The sequence below is a fragment of the Rhinolophus ferrumequinum genome, chromosome 6, assembly GCF_004115265.2.
Source record: "Rhinolophus ferrumequinum isolate MPI-CBG mRhiFer1 chromosome 6, mRhiFer1_v1.p, whole genome shotgun sequence".
NCBI classification, from domain to species: Eukaryota; Metazoa; Chordata; class Mammalia; order Chiroptera; family Rhinolophidae; genus Rhinolophus; species Rhinolophus ferrumequinum.
The window spans coordinates 60,950,621-60,970,285 of record NC_046289.1 but is presented as its reverse complement, the minus strand read 5'-3'; the positions used below and the strand labels follow the sequence as shown (position 1 = coordinate 60,970,285).

At 37.3% G+C, this 19,665-nt stretch overlaps 1 protein-coding gene across 1 annotated transcript; it reads left to right on the top strand.

The window, feature by feature from the left end:
• The first annotated feature begins 930 nt into the window (after positions 1-930).
• On the top strand, positions 931-18,395 carry BLOC1S6 (biogenesis of lysosomal organelles complex 1 subunit 6). Its single transcript, XM_033109283.1, has 5 exons — positions 931-1,127; positions 6,047-6,188; positions 12,371-12,458; positions 15,130-15,216; positions 15,623-18,395. The coding sequence occupies exons 1-5, from the start codon at positions 1,046-1,048 to the stop codon at positions 15,740-15,742; spliced, it is 519 nt and encodes a 172-aa protein (XP_032965174.1). The 5' UTR covers positions 931-1,045; the 3' UTR covers positions 15,743-18,395.
• Positions 18,396-19,665: the final 1,270 nt, after the last annotated feature.

Here is a 19,665-nt window from a genome sequence, read left to right as displayed (position 1 = left end):
ATTACCCTTTTCTTCCGGGTGGAGGGCATTATTCTGCTTACCTCAGGTAGTAAGGAGAAGCTAATCTTGAGAGGAAGGGAGGCCAAAACAAGAAAGGATGTGAATGCACTGATAAGGGCTTTGGGGAGCAGGTGCACATTGCTGAGGCTTGACATAAATTCTCATTGTTTTGAAGACAGCTTTGGCTGCAGCACAGAAAATTATCTGGACAGGCAATTTTGGGGTGCAACATTAGGAGGCCACAATTACAGTTCAGGTGAGAGGGTCCAAGATAGGGAGGGCATAGTTGATGGTTTTATTTGGTCTGAGGCTGCTTCTGCCTATTTCTAAGTATTTTTCATTTCATCAAAATTCATGACATCCCACAGGATCTCAGCAAATGCAGTTTCTAGTACGTAATACGGCTTAATTTTTTCAGTAAACGCTGCAACCCAGGCCTGAAATCATTCACCTACAATCAACCAGGGGAGACTGGAATCCTGGCTAACCCCCCAGTCAGCAAGATCGAAGCTACCAACTCAGCACTTAATTTTTTAATGATCCAAATTCCAGAGAATTGTTCTTAAGGTGTTTCCTTAACACGAATACAAAATTGAAAAGCAGTACCGGGCCTCCGTGAACAAAGCCTGACTGCCCGCCCCGGTTCAGCAAAGCTCTTCCCGTCTTCACCAGCCAGCAGCCCCTTCGCGTCACCACCCTCTTCTCCCCGCACCGCCCCAGAATGGGTCGCTGGGATGTCAGTCCCGCCCAGTTGGCACTACTGACACCGAGCCCTACAAACGACTACGTCACCGCGGAGTCCCAGGAGTGTCAGGGCTGGGGGTGGTGGAGGCAGAAAGCGGGGGGGGGGGGGGGGGGGGGGGGGAGGGGGGGGCCGCTGGCGAGGACCCACGATCACGTGCCCCGAGCCCTTGGCCTTCAGCTTCCGTCACTTCCGGGTGCCACCGCTGATTCTGTCCGACTGGGCGCTTGTAGCGTTTGGTCCCTCCTTCCTGCACCTGACCATCTACACAAGTGCCCCTTCCCTGTTCCCAGCGGCAGGGACATGAGTGTCCCTGGGCCGCCGCCCCCGGATGGGGTCCTGGCAGGACCACCCTTCGGCCTGGGGCCCGGGGAGCCGACGCAGGGTACGTGCTATGGGGCGGGGCGGGCAGCCAGGATCGAGTGGTGGGGCGTCCCGGCCGCCTCCGGGGAGTGGGCTGCTCCAGGCGGCGGCCCAGGGCTCGGACCCCAGCGCGGAAGTGGGGAATCATGAGGTCCTCCTGCCCAGTGAATGGGCGGGAAAGGAGGAGCGGTGTGTGGGTGCGGTTGGAGGCGTTTTATGGTGAAGTAACTCTGCGTATACGTGACTCCAGCACATTGTTGTCTGTTTGTTATAAGTTAGTGGCTGAGGATGAATCTGTCAGGATGATGGCTTTGTAATTCAGATGGCTTTGTAATACTTGTATCCAGTATTATTAATTGCTTACTCATGAAATGCTCTCTTGCTGGTTACCTTTTTGGCACTCCTATTCCTCCAGCAGTCTTTCTCTACCCGAGTCACAGGAGAAGATGTAAGCTCTAATGCCCTAAGGCATCCGTTGAATGGAATGAGTTGACTTGCTGTGCAGCCGAAATATTACTGTTTCTTTAAAAAAAAAAAAAGTACTTTTTTCAATTACAATTGACATTCAATATTATGTTATATTAATTTCAGGTGTACAGCATAGTGGTCAGACATTTATATAATTTATGCAGTGATCACTCTGAATAGTCTAGTACCCACTTGGCACCATACATAGCTGTTGCAACATTATTGGCTATATTCTCTACGCTGTACTTTACATCCCCATGACTATTTTGTAACTACCAATGTGTATTTCTTAATCCCTTCAGCTTTTTCACCCTGCTCCCCAATCTTCCTCCCCTCTGGCAACCATCAGTTTGTTCTCTGTATCTGTGAGTCTGTTTCTGTTTTCTTCATTTATTTTGTTCTTTAGATTCCACATATAAGTGAGATCATATGGTGTTTGTCTTTCTCAGTCTGACTTGTTTTACTTGGCATGATACCTTCTAGGTCCATCCATGTTGTCAGAAATGGTAAGATTTCATTCTTTTTTTAGGGCCGAGTAATATTCCATTGTGCCTATATACCACATCTTTATCCAGTTGTCTACTGCTGGGCACTTGGGTTGCTTCCATTATCTTGGCTATTGTAAATAGTGCTGCAAAGAACATAGGGGTGCATATATCTTTTCAAATTGCTTTTTCAGATTTCTTTGGATAAATACCCAGAAGTGGAATTGCTGGGTCATAATTTTTTGAGGAAGCTCCAAGGCGTTTTCCATAGTGGTTGCACCAGTTTGCAATCCCACCAATGATGGTTTCCTTTTCCCCCTCACATCCTCGCCAGCACTTGTTTGTTGATTTATTGATGATAGCCTTTCCGACAGGTGTGAGTAATATCTGATTGTGGTTTCAATTTGCATTTCCCTGATGATTAGTGACATTGAGTATCTTTTCATGTCTATTGGCCACAAGTATGTCCTCTTTGGAGAAGTGTCCCAGAGTGGTACTATTTGTGTACCATCCTTGGGAGAATTGAGAAAATAGTCACTCAAAGCAATTTTGTGTTCTGCAGTTCAGATGAGGAACCCTAAATAAGAAAGGTTACAGGGCTTTGGGTATGCCTTTTCTTTTACCTCCTGTTTCAGAAATAGAGGTGTTATTTCAAAATAGTGCTGTCAGCCCTTTCTTGGTCATACTTTTCCTCCCTCTCTTTACACCATCATATAAATATAACTTCATTGTATGTATGTGCAGCTTGGGTCCTTCTCTACTTGCTCCTCCATCTGCTTGCTGGTTAATTTGACATGGTGATTTTGCACTAAGCTCACTTACAGCATGTATGTAAATAAAAGTAGATATCTGATCCCATGAATGATTCCAAGTCAGCCTCACTTGAAACTTTGATACACTTGATTCTCAGCTGTCACTTGCCTCCTACCTCTATTTAGTCTAGGGGATTCTATACAATTTCCAACTCCTCTTTCTATTTTCACTTTTACAACAACAGTTGTAATGCTAGTGCACCTCCAGTCTCTTACTCTTCCATCTATCCCACTGCTGTCATATCACTGCCCCAACTTAAAGCTCCAATCATGTCATTTCCTTGCTTGGAAACCTTTAATGGCTCCTAACTACTTACTAAACCAAGAGCCAAACCCATTAGCTAGGACTCCAGGGACCTCATAGGCTGGCCATATGGTTCTTAATAGCTCTCTACTACATATGTCCCATGCTCCTGCTGCCTTCTCTGTCCAGAGAAATCCTATATTCCCACCTTTCCTATCCCTTCCACTCCTGTCTTAGAGTTCTTACCATTTGGAAATCGTAGCCCTCAGATTGTTGGTGTGGGTGTAAATTGGTGCCATCCCTTAGGAAGGCAGTTTTGCACTGTCTGTTAAAAAAATGCGTTTAACACTTTGTCCCATTAGTCTACTTCTAAGAATTTGTCCTACAAAAAAAAAAAATGACATGAACACGCGTACGCAAAGAAAAGCAAGTAAGCTATCCATGAGTGTTAGTCTACTTGGGCTGCTATAAGAAAGTACTCATAGGCTGGTGTCTTAAACAACAGACATTTATTCGTCACAGTTCTGGAGGCTGCGAAGTCCAAGATCTATGTGCTGGCAGATCAGGTTCCTGGTAAGGACCCTCTTCTGATCTTGCAGACAACTGCATTATCACTGTGTCTTCACATGGAGGGAGAGAATTCTGGTCTCTCTTCTTTTTCTCTTAAGCACAATAATCTCATCATGGGATGAGATTAAACCTAATTATTTCCCAAAGGCCTGACCTCCAAATACCGTTGCATTGGCAGTTAGGACTTCAACATGAATTTTGGTGGGGACATAACATTCAGTCCACAGCAACAGAGAACTGTTAAACAAAATATAGTGGAATTCTAGTCACTGAAAAAAAATGTAGTAGATCCATATATGTTAATTTGGAAAGATATATATGTAAGAGAAAAGTTGCAGAACAATACGAGTAATGTTTCATTTGTGATAAAAACAGGGTTTATGCACGGGTATGCAGACAATTTCTTGAAGGCTGTGTGAGAAACTTCAGAGTGACACTCTCAGGGCATGAAAAGGAATATTTGTACTTTTCAGCTTTTATGCCCCCCTCTTTTGTGTTTTAAGTTTTTACAAGAGCAACACTTTAAAAGAAGAAAAAGAAGTGAGAATTCCAAACATCCTTCAAGCTTCAGTGCAAATGCCACAGCACACCCTCTTTACGAGTTGTTCCCAGACTTCCCTGGTGAAAGTGATACTTCTCTCCTCTGAATTACCATAATAGTTTCTGTTTCTGTAATGACACTGTTCATATTATTTCCCTGTATTGAGCCCTTTCAGGGAAGGGAACTTACCTAATTTATTGCTGTACTCAGAAACTAGTACATAATATAGACGTGCAGCCAATGTTTCTTGTATGAATAGGGTAAGGTCCCTTTTTCTTTAATCTCCTGCTGTAAAGTACCTTGAACTTAGTAACTAAATTCATGTAAAAAAATGAGTAACACACTTCCAATAATCAGAAAATTAGGGCAAGATAGGGAGGGGGTCTGTGAGTTAAAATGTATATATATTGTAAGGGAGGTGTATTAATTGTTATTCCTTATCGTTGAAATGTCCTTATTTGGGTGTTTTTGTTTATCTATAATACTTATGATTTCTATATTTTCTTAGAGATGCTATTGTTTCCACTATATTTGTAATCAAGCCTTAAGCAGTGGCATTAATTCTCAGATATGCTTTATTGACTTCCCACCTGATGGTACATCTGGCAGTATCTGTAAATGTTCTACTTTCCCCATTATATTTTTATTTCACTTGTGGAATGCTTCAGTTTCTAGTTAGCTCTTACCTCTCTGAATATTGCTTTGCAACTTTGAGAATTTCTAAGTTCATGTTTCTCAGGATCAGAATAAAAACCATACTATTGTTTTATTTTGATCTCTAAAGGCATGTTTTGAATATGAAACATGTTGTTTTCTTTGATCTTGCCAAAGTTTTAATCTGTGGTAAAATTATACTTAGAAATGGGCTAAAATCACTGTATCATGATAAATGTATTCTATATAATGATCTAATTTGCTGTTACTATTACCAGATTATGATTAAAGAGAGATGTTTCAGAGTTTAATGTTAGTTTAAAAATGCTTTCAGAGTACAATTTTAGTAATGTGACCATCTCATTTTTTTTCTCAATCAGTGATTCTAAAATCTTACAAACCAATCATTGAACCCTATTTAGAAGCTGTTTTGTACTTTTGTTGGTAGTAGTAGTCATTGATGGGTATTCATTTTAGGCATTTTTGAATGCCTGGCACAATGCTTACTCTGCTCTTATTCAAAGGAAAAGTATGAGGCATAGTTCCTGACATCATATCTAGATTTACAAACACGACAATTACTATACATTATTTTCTGTGGTAAATTAAGGTGCTGATCTCAAGGAAGGAGAAATTCTTAGAAAATCTCTCCTCCTAGCAAATGGCAAAACAGCCCCACTTTTACATGTCAATAATATATCAAGCTATGTGTAAAATAAATATTGACGTTTATTTTTACTTTCATAGAAATGAAAAAAACTATTTTTAGGCATTGAGTTTTTTAAAATAGATATAATTTCGGTATGCTTTGGAAAAGAATACATTCTTGCTTTCCTTCAGTAATTGTTTCCCACTTTTCAGCCTCAGACTCCTTTAATAATCCATTGAAAACTGTAAGTCCTCTTCCATGAAAAATACATAAACATACAGCATTTTATATAACGTTCTTTTAATCTAGATTGTACCTTATACTGGTAGCTTGAAAACACATTTTGAGTGCTCATAATCTGTTTTTTAGAGGATGCTCAGAAGATAAAAGCTAAAGGGACCTGTACTACCCTCTGTGTACGTGCTGACCCCACTGCTAGCCTCCTTCTCTGCCTCCCTACTCTCTTATCCCTGTGGCAATTGAAACGCTTCTTAAATTTGACTTTTGCTTGGGAACAGGTTTAAGTGACACTTCTCCAGATGAAGGGTTAATAGAGGACTTCCCGGTGGAAGAGAAAGCTGTGGAGCAACTGGCGGAAGGATTGCTTGCTCACTACCTGCCAGACCTGCGGAGATCAAAACAAGCCCTCCAGGAACTCACGTGAGCTAACAAAGACTGCAGAGGCCCTGTTTCCACTGGCAGAGTCACCATTTACTGGATAAATACATACTGTATTAAAGGATAATATTTTGTAACAGTTCATACCATTGAGTATTTATTTTCAGTGATAACAAACGGGAGTGGGGGAGTTCATAGTAATCTAAATGTAAAAAATGAAATGAATACTTGTAGAGTGTTTGGCTTCTAAGAAGTACCCCTACTCTTATCTAGACTCTTTGATTAGTTTTGCTGTTTCACCATTTTATGAAAGCGTGGCCTGTTGGGAATATTGCAGAATGAATATACACCTGTTTCTGAGTAGAGCTGCAAAATTGCCTCCATAGGAGTCCCGTTTGCATTCAATCACTGGTTCACATGAGTTGCCAGAAATCCTTAAGTATCTTTCTTTGAGATGGCCCATTTCACTCCTAGTAGATAATTCTACTAAAGGATTGGCAGAAACGTTAAGAGAGGAACAGGATAAGGAAGAATGGAACCCAGAGAGTGGGGTCAATATGCAAAGATACACTTAACTTTATCAGTTCCCACCGAGAATCAGCCGACTGAGTTTCTGCTTCCTCTTGGGTCCAGACCCCTCTGGATTGCCCAGGCTGGCGTATCGTTTCTTTTTGTGATGCTCAGCTTTAAACTGGCTATGTACTGCTGCTGCTCTAAGACCCGATCCTTTGAACACTTATCTCAAGACTTTATTAGGACAAAAGGAGAGGAATAATCAACAACTATGTCCATTTATAAACATTAGTAAGTAATGCTATGATTCTTGGATTTGAAGGTGATAAATGAATATAAAAGTGGTATTGTCTTCTACTACATGTGGGATAGTGCTAGTTAGGGAGTTGGCAACATTCTTGGTTTTCTGCTGTTTTTTTTTTTTTATCCCTAGTATGTGGTGTGTCTTGTATTTTAACCTCAGTCAATCCTTGTGGCATAAAAGTCCTAAAGATTTTGTGAGGGAGTTTGGATGAATTATGCTAGACTGAAGGAAGGTTAAGAAATTCTGTAAGCAAAACATCTGGATAGTACCTTACAGGAAGCTGGAGTCAAGGTTTAATTGTAGAGTTTAATTGATGAGGACATTGGCTAAAATTTAGTATTTTAAATATCTCCACTTACCTTCCTCGGCACCCATACTATGATGATGATGAGGATGGTAAAATCAGCTACTGTTTATTACTGTATGTACTACATGCCTGACACTTTATGTACCATATTTCAATTAATCCTGACACCTACTTTATGAAGTATCTAATATTATCCCTGTTTACAGTTGAGGAAACAGAGGTTCAGAGAGGTAAGTAGCTTGAAAAAGATTACACAGGTAGTGGTGGAATTAACAATTGAATATGATGAATAAGCAGTTATTATACATCTTGAGTGTTAAGGAAAGATGAACAAATTTCAGAGAAAGGAAAACTAGAAGTTTCCTAGTAGCTGCCTCTTTCATCCATCTTCCCTTTCATCCATCTCCCGACAAATTTCACTATTTATAAAGATGCAGGGGAAAGAGTACTGGACTGAGAGGCACCTGGGTCCTAGTCCTGGCTCTGTCATCAAACTGTTTAATCTTCATGAATCCACTTTACCATTATAGAAATAGGCCTACAGAGGTGAAGGAGATGATAGTGGTAGACAGAAATTAAGTCTACTTTGTAGCTAACAATGGGTAAGGAAGACCAAGAACAAAATTTAGCTTTATACAGAGGGAGCCAAAAAAATATATACACATTTTAAGAAAGGAAAAAACTATTAATTTACCATGTTTCCCTGAAAATAAGACCTTGCTGGACAATCATCTGTAATGCGTCTTTTGGAGCAAAAATTAATATAAGGCCTAGTATTATGTTATGTTATACTATACCATACTATACTATACTATACTATACTATATTATTTATAGACCTGGTCTTATATTATAGTAAAATAAGACTGGGTCTTATATTAATTTTTGCTCCAAAAGACGCATTAGAGCTGATTGTCTGGCTAGGTCTTACTTTCGGGGAAACATGGTATACCAATAACAAAAGATGAGTATAAGTCACGTTTGACTTCTGCAATTACACGAGGTGCTCAAAGTGGTTACCATCAGCGTCCAGATACTTCTGATTACAGCGAACTACTGCTTGGGCAACACTGACCAAAGTAGTTAACGTCTCTTAAAATGTATATACATTTTTTTGGCACCCTCAGTATATATGAAAGGTTATTAATATTCCTTTATGTGTATTTGTCATTTTAAGAACATTAGAAAGAAAGAAAAAAGAGGTTCTGGGATCCAGATCCGTAAGAGTAGCCAGAGAGGTGCAATTGTGAGTAGCCTCACTGGAGCTCCCTTTGAGATAATACCGCATAGACCTTCCATGGAAATAGCATTTTTCTCAGAGGATCTTTGCTTAGATCCTGTATCAGGGCTTCACAGTTCCTCCCAGCATATTTATCACAGATTATACAAAACTTCAAGGGAAAGGAAGTTCAATCATTTCTGCCCCCACTATACTGTAGCTAAATATTCTCTGGAACCTTCTTCCAGAGTGTCTAGACTTATGGATCATGAAAGTACTGTACTTATAATTACAGTTTTATTATAAAGGATACAGATCAGGACCAGCCAAGTGAAGAGTCACATGGGGCAAGTTTTGAGAGCATCCCACACACAGAGCTACTGTGCCCTTTCCTAGTGAAATTAGGGTGCATCGTTCTCCCTGTACATGTGTTCACCAAGCAGGAAGCTCTATTGAGTTTCGGTGTTCAGAGTTTTTATTGGGGTTTCATTATGTAGGCATAATTGATGGATCATTGGCCACATAATTGAACTCAGTCTCCAGACCTCCCTCTCTCCCTCTTCTCGGGAGATTGGGCTGATATCACTTGACTCAAAGACCCAACCCTCAGACCACATGTTGATCTTCCTGGCATGACCAGTCCCCATCCTGAAGTTCTAGGGGCCCACCATAGGTCACCTCATTAGCATAAAGTCAGGTGTGATCTGAGGGGCTCATGAATAACAATCATTTGAGAAATTCCAGGGGTTTTAGAATCCATATGCCAGGAACCTGAAACCAAGGTCAGACAAATTCATGATTATACAACAGATGTCTATTTAGCTATTTTGCCCATTTTCTAAATTAGGCTGTTTATTTCCTTGTTGTGTTTTAAGACTACTTTGTATACTTTTGATATAAGTCTTTATGTGTTTTGCAAATATTTTCTCCAAGTGCATGGCTTATCTTTTCATTATCTTAACAGTGACTTATGCAGAGCAGAAGTGTTTAATTTTAAAAGTCTGGGTTATCAATTTATTTTTTAATGGGTCATGCTTTTGGTATTGTATGTAAAAATTCATCACCATAGATGTTCTCTTATCTTTTCTTTTAGAAGTTTTTAGAGTTTTACATTTAGATATATGATCCATTTTGACGTACTTCTTGTGAAAGGTATAAGAACTATGTCTAGGTTAATTACTTTGCACATAAACGTCTAATTGTTCCTTCACCATTTGTTGAAAAGACTGTCCTTTCTTCACTGCATTGCCTTAGTTGTTTTGTCAAAAAGCAGTTGATTATATTTGTGTGGGTCCATTTAAGAGCTTCCTGTACTGTTCCATTGATCAGTGTGTTCTTTAGGACACCACTCCCATGCTGTCCAGATTTCCATAGTTTTATAGTCTTGAAATTGAGTAGTGTTAAGTCTTCCAACTTTATTATTCTTCAGTATGTGTTGAGCTATTCTAGGTCTTTGTCTTTTCATGTGAATTTTAGAATGTTGTATCTATAAGACAATTTGCTGGGAATTAAATTGGGATTGTATTGAATCTTAGGTCAAGTTGGTTTTTTATTCCACGTCCTTGGAATATCTCTCCATTTTTTATCTTTTTTTTTAATTTCTTTTTTGAGGGTTTTACGGTTTTTACATATAGATCCTGTACATATTTTGTTAGATTTATATCAAAGTATTTCATCTGAGGGGACTTATTGTATACTGCTGGTATATATAGGAAAACAACTGACTTTTGTTTATTAACCTTGTATTCTGAAACCTTGTTATACTGACATATTAGTTCCAGGAGGGTTTTTTTTTTTTTATTGATTCTTTGGGACTTTCCACATAGGCATTCATGTCATCTGTGAATAAAGACAGTTTTATTTCTTTCTTTCCGGTCTGTATACCTTTTATTTCCTTTTATTGTCTTATTGCTTTAGCTAGGACTTCTAGTATGATGTTGAATAGGACTAGTGAGAGCAGACATCCTTTCCTTGCTCCTGATCTTCGGGGAAAACATCTAGTTTCTCACAAGTGTGATGCTGTAGGTTTTTAAAGACGTTCTTTATCAAGTTGAAGAAGTTTTTCTCTCCTTTCCTACTTTGTTGAGAGTATGTTAAATCGTGAATGGGTGTTGGACTTTGTCAAATGCTCGTTCTGCATCAACTAATAGGATCATATGATTTTTCTATTTTACCCAGTTGATGTGATGGATTACATTGATTGATTTTCAAATATTGAAACAGCTTTGCATACTTGGAATAAATCCCACTTGGTTGTGGTACATAGTTCTTTTTATACATTGTTGGATTTGATTTGCTAATACCTTGTTGATGATTTTTTTCATCTATGTTAATGAAAGATATTGGCCTATAGATTTCCTTTTTTGTAATATGTGTATCTGGTTTTGGTTTTAGGGTAATGCTGGCCTCATAGTAAGTGCTCCCTCTACTTCTGTTTTCTGGAAGAGATTGTAGAGAATTGGTATAATTTCTTCCTTAAATGCTTGGTAGAAGTCAGCAGTGAAAACGTCAGGTCCTGGTACTTTCATTTCTGGAAGATTATTACTTATTGATTGAATATCTCTATTAGATATAGGCCTACTTAGATAATCTGTTTCTCCTTGTGTGAGTTTTGGTAGTTTTTGTGTCTATCAAGGAATTAGTCATTTCCATTTAAGTTATCAAATTTGTAGATACAGAGTTGTTGAAAGTGTTCCTTTATTATCCTTTTAATGTCCAGGGGATCAGTAGTGATGACCCCTTTTCCATGACTTACATCAGTAGTTTGTCTTCTCTCATTTTTTAATTTGTTAGTTTGACTAAAGGTTTATCAATTTTATTGATCTTCTGTAGAACCAACTTTTGGTTTTGTTGATTTTTTCTGTATTATTTTCCAGTTGTAACAGCCTGTTTTTGCTTTTCTGCCTATTTCGGATCATTGACTTGTTGGTTTCTCCTCTCATCCATTCTGTATTTCACCTTTTGTGGTCTCTAGTCAGAGCTGAAGGGACAAACCATGACCTGTGGGGTATGCCAAATTTAGTGCTTGGATGGTGGAGATATTGTAACTGCCCTTCAGTCTCTTCATTGCTATTTCTTTTTTCATCATTGTTCTCTGTTTAGCATAGTTTTGCAAGCAAATCATGTCATATTTTTCTTTGACTATGATATTCTTTAAAATATTTAATTAGGTGACCCTTCGGTGTCACTTATTCCTATGATGCTAGCATTGATTGATCTGGAGAGGTATGTGAGGGAAGTTGGCTTCTCTTTCTTAATAGAAGGTTTTGAAACAGAATTTTTGTGAGGAACCTTAGAAATTACCTGGTCTGACCTTCTCATTTTATAAATGAAGAAACTTAGGCCCAGAGACGTAAACTAAATTTCTAAGATCACACAACTGATTATTGGTAGGAGAATCTTGTGATTTCTAGTTTTGTTTTTTCATTTTACTTCCTATTTATCCCTTTAGACTTATTGCTTGTTACTAAATTTTCCCCAATTCTACTCTGAAAAATCACTGCTCTTCATTTCCTTTATGATACATTGCAATTTTAATATATACAAAAACATCAAGTTTCTTGGATAGATAGTATAAAAATTTTGGGGGGATAGTACAGACAGTTGCTAGAAGTAACAAGTAATAAAATAATGTAAAATTATTTGGTGATTTTAGTAATTAGAATCTGAAATTGAAGCTAGAATAAAAGACATATTCAGTTATTAGAATGTGGCTTTGGAATATTATTGTGAAAAAGATTAATGCTAAATCAAATGAGCCTTGGAGAGTCAATAGATTTCCAACTTAATTTCTACCTTTAACATTAACCAAGATGAATGTGATTCCTTTTAATGAACATTACAGTATGTAATGTTTATTTTGGCTGTGTGCTTCTGTTTCAGACAGAACCAAGTTGTATTATTAGACACACTGGAACAAGAGATTTCAAAATTTAAAGAATGTCATTCTATGTTGGATATTAATGCTTTGGTAAGTATGATTTAGTTGACGTAGTTTAATGATACCTTGCTTTGGAAATAGGTAGGTTTATCATCCAAACTTTGTACTTAATGTACATTTGGGACCTTTTCCTTTAATTTTCAAAGCTTAGAATTTGTCTTTTAACAGGAAATCTTGATGTACTTTACTAGAATTTCCATTGTCTGTGATATAAGTGAACTGGCACGTTAAGATGACTAACCATAGAACTGGGAGGTGTATGGATGGAGCTGGGCTCCCTGTTACTCTCTGTCCTGACTGTCTGTTAAAACTTACGGTTCTAACTTCCGGGAGAGGATGCTTTCTGCATGTGGGCGGCCGGCCGGAGGTGTACAGCCCGAGTTGTGCATCCTCACTCTGCTGTGGTGGTTTTGTTTCTTTTTCTTTTCCTGAATAAACCCTTTTTTGGTGGACTGCCTGGAGAATTATTTTGTCTAGTTGACATCTGGAATCATTATCTTTCAAATGTTGAACTCATGATAGGAAATAGAACTTATTTATGAAAGTCTAGAATAGATCTCATAATTAACAACTTTCTATAAAAGAGAACTAAAAGTAAGGAACTTTGGGGGTATTATTTTTCCCTTCGAGGAAAGTGCATCTCTTTTTATCAATTACATGTTTTTTTTTTTTTTAAATTTATATTATAATGTAATATTTTTTGAAATTATATCTCCCAAAATCAAAGAAGTTCTGCTCCTGATAATTTTTTTTCAGGTTTTTTTTTTTTAATTAGTTTCAGGTGTACAAAGCAATGTACTAATTAGACATTTACACACCTCACAAAATTATACACCCCCCCAATCTACTAGCCCTCTGACATCGTATATAGCTGTTACAATACCATTGACTATATTCCCTATGCTGTACTCCACATTCCCATGACCATATATACCGGGGGTGCCAAAAAAAATGTATACACATTTTAAGAGATGTTATCTATGCTCAAGTAGTAGTTTGCCGTAATCAGAAGTGTCTGAACGCTGATGGTAACCACGTTGAGCTCCTCGTGTAATTGCAGAAGTCAAACGTGACTTGTATTCATCTTTTGTTATTGGTATATATTGAGTATTACATTTAATACAGTTTTTTCCTTTCTTAAAATTTGTATACATCTTTTTGGCACCCTCTGTGTGTGTGTGTGTGTGCGTGTGTATGTGTGTGTGCGTGTGTATGTGTGTGTATAAAATTATAGTTGACATTCAATATTATTTTACTTCACCTTCAGGTGTATAGCTCATTGGTCAGGCATCTACACAGTCTATGACATGATCTCCCTGATAAGTCCAGTACCCATCTGGCACCCTACATAAACTTTACAACATTATTGATTATATTCCCCATACTGTATTTCATATCTTTGTGACTATATTGTGAATTACATGTTTTTTTAAATTTGCGTTTTATTTAATTGTGTGGCATTTTCATAATGCTATAACAAGTTAACGCTGAAACGGACCTGTTATATCTTTCAGTATAAATGACAATAGCTGAATTTTATCAGAAGTTCTTTGACTTTTTGATGAGAGGAACCGATACTCCAAGTAACAGGAATTAACAAAAAAGAGGAACTTTGGGCTACTACCTCTTTCTTCACCTTCAACATTCCAAATAGCATGATTTGCATGGTTTTGTGGCCTTTGACACATACCACAATAAATGGACTTTTCATTGGACAAATGTGGCTTATTCTAATGTTTTCCTTTTATAACAATCAAAAATAAGATCCATCTCCTCTAGCATTAGGCGGAGGCCTGTGGTAATAAACACAAAGTCTTTTACTCAAACACAAAGTTCCTGACTTTTTGTGAAGGAGGTGGACAAAGCTACATTGACATGCTCTGTCTTTCCCGCTGAGTTCATGTTGCAGCACAAAGAATATTGGATGAATGAGTGAATGATAAATGAATGAACCAAGCAGATGTAAGATAGTTGTTTTAGTTTGAAGGGGCAGAAACTAAGTCTTCCTCTTTTTTCTTCTCTCAGCCCAAGAGTGGTTTTATCATTTATGAACTGAAAACTGGAAGGTCCAGAGAGAGAGAAAGAGGGTCTGTAAACTCTAGAACTCAACAGACTATGACTTAGCATGAAGATTGCTAATCCCTCTACTGACACGTCTCTCATTTCTGTTAGCTTGCCTGAGAAGGAGGTGCTTTTTCCCTTCTCTGCCATCTCTGGGATGGAAAGTCTATATTTATCACTCTTTGGGAAGAAAAGTGTCCTTACAGAGGTTCTGCGTGGTCTGAGCCTCTCAGGGCTCTAGACACACAGCTTGACCTTTTCCTGGTGGGAAACTGTTCTATGTCTGCTGGCTTGTTCTCTCCCTTGTAAAGGCAGTAGGGAGTGCTTTGATAGCATTGTTGGATAGTCTTACTGGAATTTTAGGATTATGTTGCATGTTTTTAAAGCAGAATGTTATCTGTACACAATATAAATGTCTATTTTATGTTTAGTAACTTTTTATCGATCTGAAGTGTTTTCAAAATCCTACTAATAGTTTAAAAGACATTTAAATTTTGGAATTAAAATTTGGAGATAATTAAGGCTTTAAAAATGTAATCCATTTAGGAAGAAAGAACTGTAATTTGGGCATTTATTTATTTATCCATTTTGATGTTTTAGTGTATTTTAACTTGACTTTCCATTACTTTTTCATGTTAAGTTCACTGAAGCCAAACACTATCATACCAAGTTGGTGAATATAAGAAAAGAGATGCTGATGCTTCATGAAAAGACGTCAAAGTTAAAAGTAAGTTGAAAATTCTTTCACACTCTTTGTAAAAGTGAAAGTTTGTCCATTTTTCTTCAGTATTCATTTTCTGACTTCTTATACCTATACAATAAATAGTTCATGTACATTGTTTTCTTTTAAAATGTATTCTTTTCAGCCCCACTCTGGGCTTTTCTACTAACTGTTGGGCTAGTTGGCTCAGATTCTCTGAATGTGTAGCTGCAATTCTCATTTAATAAGAGTGTGGAGTAACAAATATTTTTTGTATCGGGGCGCCTTAAATTACCCAGAATGAATTTAAGAATTACATAGGAAATTTATTAATAAGTATTGATTACCTCAAATCAAAGCACTGTTACTTTTAAATTAGGCCATAACCCATTAGCCTTGATTTTTCTCTTGGTTTTTGAATTTTTTGACTTAGAAAAGAGCACTTAAACTGCAGCAGAAGAGGCAGAAAGAAGAGCTGGAAAGGGAGCAGCAACGCGAGAAGGAATTTGAAAGAGAAAAGCAGTTAACAGCCAAACCAGCCAAAAGGACATGAAAAGTTGAATGTGTTTGTGTGTTCTTCCTTCCCCTGTCGCATATTCTTGGATTTAAGATGACCTAAGTGTAGACTGAAGATAAGGTTGTGCCTTACACCACTGTGTTCTGTTTGAAATCCTTTCCCCAGGAATGCTGTCTCTGTCTTCATTTTAGCCATTCCAGAAGCTTTGATTTTTTTGAGTAAAAGACTTAATGTCACTTGGTTTGGATATTTGTATGTAATTTTTCAACTTCGGTTTTGCTGCATTTTAAAATTCATTATTTTGGCCTTGAATCATTTATAAACTGGTAAATGGTCTGATTGTTTTAACGGTTTAGACTAAGCGCTTAAAAATTAGTATGAATTTTTTAGATTCTTAAGTGTGAATTTAAAAGTTTTGGTTTCTTATTTTATGAAATGACTTGCCTTTCTGGCAGTACAATTCTGGTTTCTGGCAGTTGCTTTTTCATTGTTTGGTTAAGAAGGAATGCCAACTGTTTAATCACATAAGCCACTGGAAAAGCGGTGGTATATAAGCCTTTGTGAAGAACATGATAGAAAAATGTGTTCCCAGGAAATAATAGCATCTAAGACATTGGATAGGGTGAGCGAGATGCCAGATAGATTCCACTAACCATATACTTTGTCTTCTTCCTAGCATTGTCGTTGCTGTTTAGCTCTTATGTAGCTTCTGGGTTCAAAGGAGATTACATCTGTTCCGAAAGTTTGGCAGAGGTGGAGATAGAGCTTTCACACACTGTAATATGCTTAAATATTTATAATACTTTGTAAGGTTCGTCACACACTGAGATAGAGTTGTCAAGTTGATAAGATAGTGAGCCCACCTTTCCAGATGGAAGATCCAACCACTAGTTCTGTCTATCCTCTGATTTGCTGCGTGGCCTTACATGTGGTTACTTTTTCTTTGCTTTTAAAAAATTCTTAAAGTAGAATGATATATACCAACTATCCATTTTATAGATATTGACAAGAATTGTGGAAAATTAGTAAATAGCTTCTTCACGAAAGAAGCAGCATGATACCTTTAGTGTGTACTAGACCCCCCCTTCCCCGATATCCTAAGTAGAAACTTACGTGAGGGAAATATTATGAAATTTCATTGTTTAAGATTGAGAGTATCTTAGTCACTGTTTTAGTATTATTTAATATCCAACTAGTCTCCAATCTCTATTACATAGAGACTATGTAGACCCTGTAAAAATGTTGATTAGAATGTGATCTTTTATAATCTACATTACATTTTAGGTAAGCTGGAATCCCTACCTCTGATCACATATCACGCTAATTAATGATGGAGAAGGCTTTAGATTTGAGTGCTAAGAACTAGTCTGTTGAAAGCCTTTCCCTTCTTTAGAATGAATGAATTATGATCTCTCAATTCACTTGACTTTGACCTTATATTTAAGAATATATTTTATTTTAAAGGGCTACACGTTGCCTTCAGTTACCAGCTAAAACTGTCTATGGCAGGATTCATTAGTGCTTGCAGGACAATGTCACCTGAATTGCTGAATGGACTCATTTATAACCTGACAAAGGCATTGCATTGTTTCTTAGAGTGGTTTGTGGACCAACTGCAATGAGTACTTAAAAGTTGGTTCTTGGATACCTCTCTCCATCTGCTGAAGCAAGTCTGTTTTTCTTTTTTTTTTTTTTTAAAGTTTCCCCAAGTAATTCTGATGCACCTTAAAAGTTGAGAACCACTGGTCTAGTGGTCTGAGTCAGAGGTTCCTACACTAGGCTGCATATCATTATCACGTGGGATCTTGAAAAACAACAACAACCAGACATTCAGGAAGATTCTAACTCATTAGTTCTGAGGTGGGGCCCATGCAGAATTTAAAGAGCTCCCCAGATAATTATGATGCAAGGAACTACTACTACTGGTCTAGATTACCTAGTGGTTTGTATTTATCAGAAGTGAAATAGTTTAAAAGCCACCCAGTAACTCTTGGGATTAATTTTATGAAATATGTTCTGAACTACAGTTTTGATACAAAGTCAGATTTAAGATTGAAATAGGTGGCAGGCAGGAAAGATACAAAGAATTCTAGTTAATTAATTGAACTTCTATGATCTATCTTAAAATAAATTACGTTTATTGAATGAATGGCAAGGAACATATACTTTTGAATTGTATTATTTAAATTTTGAAGATTTTTAAAATGTCAAGAATATATATTAGCACTCACTATTTTTAGGTAAATTGTAAATCTGAAGTAGTTACTTTGGTAATCAAAATCTAAAACTTTAGCTATATTTTAGTAGCATAGAAACATATCTTACTGACTAAACCTGAACAGAACCCTTACAATTAGTTTTACTGTATTTTTTGCACAAAAGAATGAATTTGTGCTAAGGTTGAAAACTGTGGCTTTTGTTTTTTTGTTTGAAAAAAATTGCCTTTATTTTGAAACTATATCACATATGTATTGAACTGAGTTTTGTATTTACTTGGTAGAAGTTATCATGTAGATATGCAGATATGGAATGTAACATGGATTGTGTCCTCAGTGAATTATTGGGTAGGTACAGTTTATAAATGTACCAGTTATTCACCCTCATACATTTGTCTGATTTTGAGCTTGTAAAATGAGAACTACTTTTTACACGTTATTAAAAGCCTCTGAATTATCCAAAGTTGTGGATCAAGCACTATTGTGTACATAGCACTGTATACTTTCCTTTATGAACATTATTTCAAACACTCTACTCCTTTGCTTTCCTCTCCTACCACCTTCCTCTTAATATTCTCTGTAGATTGTGTCACAAAATGACTGGTCCACTCATGAATTCTTTTTCAGAACAGTGATAGAAAATGTGAAAAGATTCTAGTTGAAATAACCCAACTACATAAAGTTGTTTACTATTTGAGAATTCAGATAGTAGTACTACTTTTAGTGGTTTGGTAGAAAGTGCTTCATCAGGATCCCTAGATGTTTAGCCTATAAATAATGGAACTTTCCAACTAATAGAATATTTTAGGTGAGGTTTGTTATTTTTGTAACCTAGGAGTCCTGGGACCCCTGGGAGAGGGACTTCTGTGGATGACCTTTGGAGGAGACATGAACTCTCATAAATTTCTCAAGAATTTTGTTTGTGTTTCCCAGGATTGAGTCTAGATTTTATTAGATTCACTATATATATATATATATATATATATATATATATGTATTTATACGTATTTATATATGTATATATATAAAATTCCTCCAAAGCAATGACTCTTAATTTTTAAAACTCCAAACTCGACTGTGTACATATTAAAAAAAGGAAGAGGTGGCAGTTTTAGAGCAGGCTCAGCAGGTGAGCGCCTCTTAGATTTATAGCCTGAGCACAGATGGGACAATGCTGCCATCTTGTGGTACTCTTTGCTCCCCTAGTTGTACAGATTCTGGTATTGTCTCAATTAGTTTGAAGTTTGGCATAAGCGTTTTCAATTACTATAGTCTTTTAGGTAAGTCAGGATTTTCTGTATGGCCTGAACTTTTGTTTAAACAGTGAGATGTTTGAAATGTGTAGAACACTTGATAAGGTTTGAAACTACATTTTCCCAATGCAGTTTCCCTCCAGGGTAAACATGCAGACAAGAGGTGATCCCTAAGACTCTTCCAGCATTAACATTAAGAGACACCTTGTATCCCGTGCCTCTCCAGGAGCGTTGGCTTATGGGCTGTTGTTTTCACTTAATAATGGCACCGGTCCATCTGCCCGGCACAGAGGCAGTGGTGCCCAGGCAGATCCACTCATCTCAGATGAGATGTTTCTGGCCTTTACCTCACAACCTGGGCCTCAGATGAATTTACTCTGTGTGAAGTTATCCTTTCAGAATAAGGGAGCAGGAAAGAGATTGCTTCTGAATGAGGGCAGATGCTTCTTTCCTGTCTGGATTGAAAGTATAATGGCAAGGAGCAAGGAGG

Excerpts from the sequence above, each read along its gene's own strand:
- BLOC1S6 (XM_033109283.1), top strand. The coding sequence starts at position 1,046 with ATGAGTGTCCCTGGGCCGCCGCCCCCGGATGGGGTCCTGGCAGGACCA. Across the intron at positions 1,128-6,046 it reads GCCCGGGGAGCCGACGCAGG|GTTTAAGTGACACTTCTCCA; the intron begins GTACGTGCTATG and ends GCTTGGGAACAG. Across the intron at positions 6,189-12,370 it reads CAAGCCCTCCAGGAACTCAC|ACAGAACCAAGTTGTATTAT; the intron begins GTGAGCTAACAA and ends CTTCTGTTTCAG.